Below are 12,108 nucleotides of genomic sequence, written 5' to 3' on the forward strand. Positions count from 1 at the left end.
AAATGAGGAAGAGGACTTGTTTCTGAACTGGGTTTAATATTTAAGGTCTATAAAATTTCTTTTTTATGTGGTGACAATGAAGTAAAAAAAAAATTTTTTTTTTTTTTTTTTGGAGGCAGACTTCACTTTGTTGCCTTTGGTAGAGTGCTATGGTTTACAGCTCACAGCAACCTCAAACTCTTGCCTCAGCCTCCCGAGTAGCTGGAACTACAGGAGCCTGCCAATATTTTTAATTAAAAAAAACAAATTTTTTGTTAATTTTAAAAGTACATACAGTAATACGGATTTTATAGAAATCTGATGCTATTTGCCTTTTAGTCATCTTTTCCTTCCTGGATAATTTGTCGTATCTGAGGGTATTTAAAGGCAGCACGTGTTGCTCGGTATGCATAGCATTCTGGTTGTGCCCAGTCAGTAATTACCAGGCTACCAAAGTCAGCTAAGCTTTACTGTGTTTGTTGTCTGGCCAGTACAGGAGCAGGCAGCAGCTTTTTGAGGAGTGTGTCAGGTTTATCTACCCATTTGATGGTTTTTTTGTTCAATTAATGGTTAAAATTAATTGAATCATAATAACCATTTTTTTGAAATTTTCTTAGTTATTGGGGGCATATATTTTGCCTGTAGTGTCTGAAAAGCTGATTTTATATCTACTGGCATGGATTAGGACAGCATGTTGGTGGTAAAATAGCTTTCGCTATGTTGTTAAAAGAAGCTGTTCCCCCCAAGCAATAGTTTTCCATTTCCTGAATTTTATTATTACTTTAATACATAGTAATTAATAAATTAAAGTATTATATTTCTAATATCTTCAAATCCTGTCAAGAGGAAATTATTAGAGGGTTTTTATAATAGTACTTGATATTAAAAGAAGAAGCAAAGCACTCCTTTTGTTTATGACCAGTTATTGTTCAAAATTTTATTTTAGACTATTAAGAGAACTTGAAAGGAGCTTTCAGGTACCTCCATAATAAAGGGATTTGTGTCATGGATGGCACAATACTTTAAATGTGTGTGCATATATGTATACACACACATATATATATTGTTTTCACTTGAAATTTATTTTCTAATGTGAAAACTCATTCTGTTGCACACAGAATAGTCACAGGGTAAAGATGTGACCCTTTCATCTTTTACATGCTTGTCCAGATGAAATTCGTCTCCTGCTGGTCGTGTCCGTCTACATTATGTTAAAAGGAAGTCAAAGTTTATTTAAAAACAATTATTTTGGAAGATAGAATTTTCCTCTGCCTCACTAGCCAATTATAGCTCACTGTAACTGGATGAAGCAATTGTCTGGCCACAGCTTCTCAAAATAGCTAGGACTACAGTCCATGTGCCACCTCACCTGGCTAATTTTTTATTTTTTTAACATTATTATCATCATTATCATTATTAATATTTTTGTAGAGATAGTCTCACTATGTTGCCCAGGCTGGTCTTGAACTGTGGCCTTAAGCGATCTTCCCACTTTGACCTTCCAAAGACCTCCCACCATGCCTTCCACCTGCTGGGATTAAAGGCGTGAGCTACTGTGCCCGCCTGAATTCAAAGTTTAGCCGTAGTAGTGAAATTATACTTCTAAATAAATGTGACATTTCATAGCTTCCTTGAAGCAGGAACAAAGGCAATTTTTTTTTATATCTGATCTATTTTTCCTGCTGTATTCTAGTAAGCAATCATATTTAGTACATTTGATAGTTGATGTTTTCATCAGAAATTTGAGAACTTGCTGCCAGGAGATGTGCTGCCAAGAGCCTACTGATAGCGATAGTCTTAATTTTATCAAGACATGACACAAATGATGCTATGTTCAATGTGAACTTTGAACTTCTCTTTGAACAGTATTCAATAAGTATCCTTTATTGCCATTTGTTAGCTATCCCAACGGTTTTTCCTGGTGGAAAGTTATTTGTTAGATATTTTAATAAGTGAGTTCTCTTGTAGGAATACTCCCACTTCCTTTTAATCTCCTAAGAGATTTTTATAAGGTAAATACATACTTTCTTAGACTGCCTTACTTTAACTCCCCTGAAGCTGGGTCTTCTAGGGTTTTCAGTCAGGTAGAAAAGCATTTCAGTTCCAGCCCGTCTACGTTGTTTCCTGTTGGGAAAACAATTTCTGGTTTCTTTTACCTCCGCCTTTTGTGTCTACAAAATGAAAAAGTCTTGATTTCATAGCCTTGTAACATTTGTCATATCCGTACAATTCTGTTTCCAGTTCAGTTGTTCGTTTCCTTAATAGTAGAAGGGACAGAGATGCCAGCATTGATTTTAATATCTCTTTTTGGCTCAGCTGAGTTGGCCTTGGTAAACTGGGGAAGCATATTATTTGTGGCAGCTCCGTTCTACAGTAGCACACAGTCCCTTTGTTATGTCTGCTGATGTTAATCTGGCCTAAAATTCATTTTTCTCTATGTAGAAATCAAGGTTTTATTTATAAAGGCTTCTTATACCTCTGTTTTAAGTATTTCCATCTCTAGTACTACTCATTGATGCTTACCAAGCTTTTCCAACTTTCATTTAAATCCTTAAAAATTAAACTGGGACTTTCATTTAGAGAGAGTTTAAACAAAAACAAAAGGGAATCATAAAGTTATAAAATAAGCTTTAAAATAATCATGAAAACCTCATGGAGATCTTTGCCCCATTTACTGGTTCACTCCAAGAATTATTTTTATGCTTTCTGGAGACATTGGAAGGAAACATTTCTCCATAATAACAGGCTTTAAAAATCTTTCCATTTACCATTAATCTTAATTTGTTTTAAGCGATAATTCCCTGGCAAAGAGATTTAGAATTGAGGAGCATAATGTAATAATTGTTTTATAGGTAATTATAGAAGTTTCATTCTCTTACAGTTTTAAAATCTTCTTCTAAGGTGCTAATTCTTGATAGTCCTGAATCTGGACACTTCAACATGCTGTCTCCCGATAGCTTCTTCATAATGGCTCTAATTTTTAAACGTTTATTTCGACTGTGTGGTACTTTTGTCTTTAGAACCAGGAGTGCAGAGGATTTTAAAGAGATTCTTCAAGAAAATGGCTGTATGAAGCTTTTTCACTTATAAAAGAACATAATTCTGATGTGGTGCATTTAGCATTACAAATATCTAACCTAAATTGGGTGGTAGTATCAGTAGAGGCAGTTCATTATAACTGAATGTTGAGGTGCGGGTTTGCTTTTTTGTTTTGGTCTATTTTAGAAGAAATATTTGCCCATTTTGCTCACATCCTACTTCAGCGCATATGTCCCAGAGCTGAAATTCGCTTAATTTATTAGCTATTTAGTTGGAATTCACAGCATAGTGGAAAATGTTTGCAGATAATTCTATGCAACAGTAGAAACTTCAGTTGCTTCCTCGTATTTCTTCAGGGCAGTGATCACAACCAGATTCAACGTATGCACAAAGCAGCGGATACCATGGTAGCGGCCGTCGCTGATTGCTTTTACCATGTTGGATCCATTGTCAGTCACAAAGACCTACTTCCAGCTAGGTGCCTTGAACTCAAATAGCTTTTCACACAGACTTCAGGATGTGAGCTCAGGTATGGCCTTTTTTCATGAGCTGGGCCTACATATGGGTTGACAATAACCTGCAACTTTTGTAGAAAAGACACTACTGGCTGTAGCTTAATGTCAGAAAATGACTAGTTGCAATCATTGATAGGTAGGTAGTGTGTACTCTTCCTATATTTGAAGTATTCTCACCTTTTAGAGATGATCCCCTTTTTTCTGTTTCTCAAAGAGACTGTCCAAGTAAAAATTTCTCATTAGAACCTGGTGTGAAGGCCTAATAGATATCTGCTTAATGATTCAACCGTTGTCTTCCAATATGAGATAGGTATGATCATTCCTTTCCTGTATTTGGTGTAAGAAAGAATTTTTTAAACTTCTGTGGATTCTTGCACTATTTTTCCCTTTTCCTTGTCTTAATTGTGGCCCCCCAAACATAAAATTTACCATCCTAACCATTTGAACTATTTTAATAAATCTCCTACTAATCTTATAAAAAACTGGAATTAGAAAATAGGTTTTCATGAATAGGGCTTAAAATTTAGAATCTGTAATTTTCTAAGGGTACTTGTACCTTGAGGTGGAGGATACAGTAAAGCCCTAAGTTAAATTAATGTAGTTCATGCTCCATGCCAAAGGTTCTTATTTCTTCAAGGAGAAAATACCCTTTCTGGAAAAATGAGCCTCACTTTCATATCTTCCTTCTCTGCAAGATACATTTCTTTAAGTAAAATCTTCATTGAGAGTATAGTGGATCAACTGATGGTGACAGACTTAGGAAACCATCTATATTTTATTATAGCTATTACCATAACTGTTTTCTCAAAGACTTACTGTTGTTCTCTTATTATAATTCAGTGGCCCTATTAATCAATGATTTTTTTTAAGCCCTAGTAATAGAGAATCATTACAATGGGGGAGGGAGTGTCCTTGGAAATTCAAAGTGAGTACTAAGAGCAGCTTTTGTACTTTCTGTAATTCTCAGTGTTTGACAGAGATTGTTAATAGGTATTGATAAATGCCAAAGTTCAGAATCTGTTTATACTCCTCTGCCAGAATCATATCTTTATTAAGAAATGGCCAGACTCATTATTCAACTATAGTTTCAGTTTTGTTTCATAGCCATAAAAGACATAGTATCTTAGCTGTCTCAAGTCAGGAAAAGTATCTCATTTTTCTGTCTTAAAACATGCCACTTTAGTATTTCAGATTGCATGTGAAAACCCCACACTGTACCCCAGAAGTGCATTAATGTACATAGTTACCATTCAATAAAAAAAAAAAAAGCCACTTTATTCACTTACATACAGATGCAAACACATGTATTCAAATACACAGATGCAGAACTCGACTGACATGAGGTACAGTATAACACCTGTTCCCCTGAGTGTGCTCTCTGCCACTTCTTAGAGAGAACATAGGAGAATGACAGTGCTCTCTGACATGCTGTGCCTCTTCAGTTAAGACATCTTGCCAGATGAGTTAGTACACCTTGTTATACTTAATGTCTGTGCATGTTAGGTTTTCTTTTTCACACTATGGGAACCAAGTTTAAAACATGGCGCAGTACTGTGCTCATTTACCCTGGCAACCCTCCTGAGTGGCTTCTTTACTGTTGATTATCTACTTAACAGTTAGGCGTTAAATTACTTCTGAGGAAACGTTTGTTTTTTTTATAAGGAAAGATTCACTTGTATGTAGATGACATTATTTGCTAAGGATTCTCCTACCTTCTGTTATTCTTCTTATAATTCTGTGCCCACTTTGTCAAATATTATTTTACTATAATGGCCAAGTTCTTTTCTTGGTAGGTATACAACTAAAAAGATATGTGACGCATAGTTTAGATCATACCTTAGCATAAACATTTTGAGCACTTTTATTTACATGTAATTTCAATTTGTTTTAAATTAACTATTGAAGGAATTAATGATACACAGATTTTTTAAAAATCTAAGCATTAGTGTAAAGATGTTTCTAATGTGAATCATGTGCTGAGAGTTGGAATAGAATAAAGGGAAATAATGTTTAGTTGTAATTTTTTAGTGGCTCTTCTATTAAGCTATTACTACAGTTATCGTGAAAATTTGCAGAAATCTTTTAATGCCCTATACACTGAAGCCTTGATGTAATACTTCCTTTTATGATAACAGTTTGATATGAGGTTGGGAATGTTTTAAATTCTGATAAGGAACAACAGAATAGTATATTTAAAATGATTATGCCCTAAAACTTAGTGTTGATGAATTGAAAGTTTCAGTGCGTAGGCTAGGCATGGTGGCTCACGCCTGTAATCCTGGCACTTTAGCACTTTGGGAGTCCGAGGCAGGTGTGCTGCTTAACGAGGAGTTCCAGACCAGCCTGACCAGGAGTGAGACCCTGTCTCTACCAGAAGTAGAACATTTAGCCAGGCATTGTGGTAGGCATCGGTAGACCCAGTTACTGAGGAGGCTGACAGGAGGATTTCTTGAGCCCAACAGTTTGAGGTTGCTGTGAGCTATTAATGTCACAGTACTCTACCCAGGGTGACAGAGTGAGATTCTGTCTCAAAAAAAAAAAAAGTTTCAATGTATAGATGCACATTATATTAAGATGCCCACTAGTAAATCCACATTTTATTTTGGATTCTTATACTTATTCATAAAAAATATAAATTCTTAGAAATTTATTAGCTCTGAATTTAATGCAAATAGTATTATATTAACATTACATATGGTTCTTTGTTTCCCAGGTCTTAGGAGAGAGAGTATAGACATCTGTTCCTTTTAGGAGAGACATGATTTTTCTCTCTAGGTATTTATAATTGTGTTTTTAAAAGTGGATCTAAGGACATAATAGATATCTAGTCTTTTACAGTATGACACATATATAATGTGTATCTCTTGTCTGTTTTTATATTAGAAAGGAAAGCCTTCCCATAACTTTATTTATTATCTTAGGTATTAGCCTGTGGCTTCAGAAGCAACTTAAACTACCTCTTATGTATATCATGTATATGACAAATGAAATGCACACTCTTATTTTTATTTTTAAGCAGTTATTGACTTATGGAGGTGTTTATTTCTCATTCCTAAAGTCTTAATTTTTCTTGCATTTCTTTCCATATTAATTAATAATTCAGATCTAAAAGGGAAAATGTTAAAACAGGAGTAAAACCAGATTCATCTGATCAAGAACCAGAAGGACTTACTCTTTTGGTACCAGACATCCAAAAGACTGCTGAGATAGTCCATGCAGCCACCACCAGTTTGCGCCAAGCAAATCAAGGTATTGGATGATTCCTCTGTTGCTACCTTTCATTTGCTGGGAAGATTTTTCTTTCATCTACTGAAAAGTGCTTTTCTGTTCTTGCATTATGTGAATGGTTTTCAAGCAATTTTGTTGGCCTGAAATCATGTTGTCAGGTTTTGTTCTTTGTCAGGTTTCAATTATGAATAGTAATTAATTTTAAAATATTTATTTTGACTGTGTATGATTTCTAAGACTAAATTTCATAGACTGAAACATCTATCATCATAAATTTTTTTTTCCTTCCCACTAGGAAAGTCATGGAATTTAAGAAAGCCTTTGTGGTAGAGAAAAAATAGTATGTTAAGAATATTTTAGTTTAAATCAGTAGTTCTCAACCTTCCTACTGCTGTAATATATTTTCATTGTTAAAAAGGGGTCACGACCCACAGGTTGAGAACCGCTGGTTTAAATTAATATTATCATGTATCAGCAAGAGAAACTAGCGGTCTGCATTATCTGTTGTTTTACTTCTACTATTTTTAAAGCTGATCTTTTGCTCTATTATATTTATGAAATAGAAAATGTTCTCAAAATAGTGTAATAAAATAATTGTGAAGGACTTGGCAGTTTTTTGGAATTCAGAATTTCAACTCTAGAAATGAAATGTTTTTAATTTAAAAAATTTTAAAATGTATACTTATGTTATTTATCTGTTAAATAACAGAGAAAAAACTAGGTGAATACTCAAAGAAGACAGCTTTGAAACCCAAACCTTTGTCAGTATTAAAATCACTTGAAGAAAAATACGTGGCTGTTATGAAGAAATTACAGTTTGGTAAGATGAAATTTTTCATTTGTAAAGATCTCACTTTCCAGTTTTTAACAGTGCTATTGAAATGTGTTCTAGGAAATTAAACATTTTGAGAATTGCTTATAACATGAATTATATTTCGTGTGTATGCTCATGAAAATTTTTTATCATCTTTATCTCTTTAATTTATATTTACATTAGGAAATTGAGGCTTCAGTAGAAGGACTGTAGAAACCTAGAAAAAATAGAAACTAAATAGACAGCCAAGACCTGGGATTTTGAGCCAGTAAATCTCTTACTCTTACCACTTTAGAGTCTGATGAGATTCACCTTTAGAAAATACAGTTAGTTACACACTGGTCTTTCCCATTCCAAGACTCTAGACAAGCCAGGACTGATGAAAAGATGTTATCAGTACCACTTATAGGGTGCTGATATATAAGTGAGTTCCAAATTTTGATGACTGTTATTAACTGTTTTTGTCTATCTTTACTTCTTTTCCATCCCTAAAAACCAGCCCAAAGGACTTAGAAAAACTACTGAAGTGAGTTTTTGTGTGTGATATATTTTATTTTTTTTTTAAAGCAAGGTCTTGGTTTGTTGGGCAGGCTAGAGTACAGCATCAAGATCATAGCTCACTGCAACCTTGAGCTCCTGGGTTCAGGCCATCATCTCTCCTCAGCCTGTCCTTTATAGCTAGGATTATAGGCTCATACCATCATGCCCAGCTAATTTTTAAATTTTTTTGTAGCTATAGGCCCAGGCTGGTCTTAAACGCCTGGACTCAAGCAATCCTCCCAACTTGGCCTCCCGAATTGCTGGGATTATTGTACTGTCTTTGAAACCTCTGTAGATAGCATTTAGCTTTTGGTCTACTTACCTCTTCTAAGAAATCATATTTATTTACACCTTTGCCTGCAGTTTAGTTAGTGTTTGACAACATTAATTAATAAAATTAATAAGCTCTGTTTTGCAAGTATTAAAACCAGAGACTTTATTTGGTTTATATGAATTTGATTAAGCATTACCAAGGTTACTTGTAGCTTTTGGGGGACACTTTAATTTCTATGATATTTTATCAAATAGCTCTTTATTATTTATTGTCATATAAGTTACCCCCAAATGTAAGACACTAAAAACAACTAACCTTTATTGTCTCACTGTTTCCAGAGTTACACATTCAGGAATGATTGAGCTCACTTAGGCAGGGTTTCTCAACCTGTGGGTCACGACCCCCAAAGGCAGGGGTCGACCCTTTCACAGGGGTCACCTGAGACCATCCTGCATATCAGATATTTACATTACAATTCATAACAGTAGCAAAATTACAGTTATGAAGTAGCAATGAAAATAATTTTATGGTTGGGGGTCACCTCAGCATGAGGAACTCGATTAAAGGGTCGCAGCATTAGGAAGGTTGAGAACCACTGGCTTAGGGTCTCTGACAAAGCCGTAGCGTGATGTTGGCTGGAGCGCTAGTCGCATGAAAGCTTTGCTGGGCCGGCTTACTCGTGCAGCCAAGGACAGGATACCTTAGCTCCCTGCTGGGTAGGCTCCCTTGTAAGCCTCCTTAAGTGTCTGAACACGTCACAGCTGGCTCTCGAGAGAGTAAATAAAAGAGGTGATGATGCCTTCTATGACCTTGTCTTAGAAAATGTAGCCAGGGGTCCTCAAACTTTTTAAACAGGGGGCCAGTTCACTGTCCCTCAGACAGTTGGAGAGCTGGACTGCGGACCCTGGGACAAGGCAGCTGCTAAGCAGGACAGGCAGCGGTGGCAAAAACACCCAGCAGGCCGGATAAATGTCCTAGGTGGGCTACATGTGGCCCTCAGGCCGTAGTTTGAGGACGCCGGACATACACTGTCACTAAATCTGACACGTACTCAAGGAAAGGAGAATTAAATTTTAACTCCTTCCTTCATTCCCTCCTTTCCTTCCTTCCTTTCTTTCCTTTCTTTCTCCCCATTGGTCGAGTGCCATGCCGTGGCATCACAGCTCACAGCAGCCTCAAACTCCTGGGCTCAAACAGTTCTCTTGCCTCAGCCTCCCAAGTAGCTGGGACTGCAGGTCCCCACCACAATGCCTGGCTATTTTTTTGTTACAGTTGTCATTGTTGTTTAGCGGGCCCAGGCCGGCTTCGAACCTGCCACCCTTGGTGCATGTGGCTGATGCCGCAACCACTGTGCTACAGGCAACAAGCCTTAATTTTTAACCTTTTTTTTTTTTTTGAGACAGAGCCTCAAGCTATCCTCTTGGGTAGAGTGCCTTGGCATCACAGCTCACAGCAACCTCCAACTCCTGGGCTCAAGCGAGTCTCCTGCTTCAGCCTCCCAAGCAGCTGGGACCAGAGGCACCCACCACAACACCCGACCACTCTTTGGTTGCAACCATCACTGTTGTTTTGGTGGCCCAGGCTGGATTTGAACCCACCACCCTAGGTGCATGTGGCTGGGCCCCAGCCACTTGAGCCACAGTCGCCGAGCCAATATTTACCTTTTTAAAAGAGAGTCAGACCATGCATGGTGGCTCATACTTGTAATCCCAGCATTCTGGGAGGCTAAGGCAGAAGGATTGAGGCTAAGAGTTCAAAACCAGGCTGGGCAACCTAGTGAAATACCACCTCAACAAAAAATATATATATTTTTTAAAATTAGCCAAACATGGCATCACATACCTATAGTCCAGGAGGCTGAGGCACAGGATCATTTGAGACTAAAAGTTCAAGGCTATCGTGAGCTTTGCTTGTGTTCCTGCACTTCAGCCTGGGCAGTAGAGTGAGACCCTGTCTCTGTATAGATAGAGATGAGAGAGAGAGAGAGAAACTTACTGAAATGTATTTGCATACATGTTATTTATATTAGAAGTAAATATTTTATTGGACTTAATGTTTTGTTCCATTTACTAGGTCATAAGAAATGTCCGTTAATGTCTTTAAAAACCTGCAGCATTCTCCTAGTTGAAGATGTTTGACCACATTCCATCTCTACAAAATTTTTAACTCATTTTTTCAATCTGGGCACTTGAATTTCATTCAGTCTGAGTGTGTTTATGCATCTCTGCATATGAGAGATTCTGACTTAAAGTTATTACTCCTAAAGGTTCAGAGTTGTTTGTCCAAAGGCCTTCATTAGTAATAGCCAGCAGGAGGATTGTCTCCTATCACACAAAATCATAAACTCTTCAAGCTGGATTTGACTTTAAATGTAATTAAGTTTTGCCATATGTTGACTTTCAGAATAATGTAGAAAAATATGAATTTTTTTTATAATCTGCATTTTCTACCTTACATTTTTTAGTATCACGGTGTTCTCTAACTTGATACTTATTAACTGATACTTACTAAAATTGTGTAATATGTACTGTTATGTGTTTAACCAGTAACTGTATCCTTATGTTGTTAGTAACATATGTAACATTTCAGGGGCCTTCACTGCATGTAAATGTGTACATCCAGGTTCATTCCTTAGGACAAATTAATAGAAGAGGAATTGTCGACCCAAACAGGATTTACATTTTTAGCAATTAATCATTATCTCTGAATCATTTAATAAAAATTTGATGCCAGTAGACCCTGATCTCTGTGGACATATGATATAAAAAATTTTCCTCTGGGTATGGTAAAGGACCCATTTTTGTCTGGTAGATTGCTGTTCATAAAATGCTTTATTTTTTGAGATAGATCTTTGTTGCTAAGATTAGAGTACAGTGGCCTCATCATAGCTCACTGCAATCTCAAACTCTGGGCTCAAGTAGTCGTTTTGGCTCACCCTTTCAAGTAGCTGGGACTACAAGTGTGCACCACCATGCCCAGCTCATTTTTTAAAAATTATTTTGTAAAGACAAGATCTTAACTATGTCTTCAGGCTGGTCTTGAACTTCCTTGCCTCAGGTGAGCCACCACGCCCTGTCTGCTATTTATTAAATTCAGAGGAAATTTATTGAGTAGTATGTGAAAGACAGCAGTGTTGGACAGACGAAATAACCCCAGTTTATGAGTTTACTGAAAGGATCTCTTCAGTAGTCATGCGGAGACATAGTGCACTTGGTCAATAACAGTTACATATGCTGTTATGAATATAACTGTTATATAATGTGATAAAATAAGCATTCAACATTGCTTTATAAATTAGCATCTACATATGTATAATTGATTATAGATTCTACACAAAATGAACCAAAATTTTTTCTGAAAGCTTTACTAAGGATTATTATCATTGAATTTAAACACTGTAGTATGTAGACCTGTGATACCATTTATAGGTCTTTTCCTTTTTGTAGATTATAAACTTCTTCAAGGCAGATATAGTTTCATCTATATGATTTGACCCCAAGAGCCTACCTAGCTCAGGATCTTGCACTTGGTAAAATTTACTGAAGTAGTGCTAATTAGCATATAGATTAATATTTTCCCCATATATTTAGAGTGGTATGAAGCACAAGATCAAAATTTGTCATAGCCTGTAATGACAGTATTTGCCCTAACTGGTGGTTTTAATTTAGTGTTAATAGTTTATGTAAATATCTTTGTTTTATACATTTGTGAGGGGTGGA

At 36.3% G+C, this 12,108-nt stretch overlaps 1 protein-coding gene across 1 annotated transcript in view; it reads left to right on the forward strand.

Annotated features, from left to right (window-relative positions):
* The window catches only part of BIRC6 (baculoviral IAP repeat containing 6), a 271,529-nt gene that overhangs the window by 233,190 nt on the left and 26,231 nt on the right, over window positions 1-12,108 (forward strand). The window contains exons 66-67 of the mRNA XM_023511826.1: window positions 6,637-6,782; window positions 7,471-7,581. Coding sequence (XP_023367594.1) covers window positions 6,637-6,782; window positions 7,471-7,581 — 257 coding nt within the window. The remainder of the gene's footprint in view (window positions 1-6,636; window positions 6,783-7,470; window positions 7,582-12,108) is intronic.

Source organism: Otolemur garnettii, unplaced genomic scaffold, assembly GCF_000181295.1.
Source record: "Otolemur garnettii isolate 467f Iridium unplaced genomic scaffold, OtoGar3 scaffold00022, whole genome shotgun sequence".
Lineage (NCBI taxonomy): Eukaryota > Metazoa > Chordata > Mammalia > Primates > Galagidae > Otolemur > Otolemur garnettii.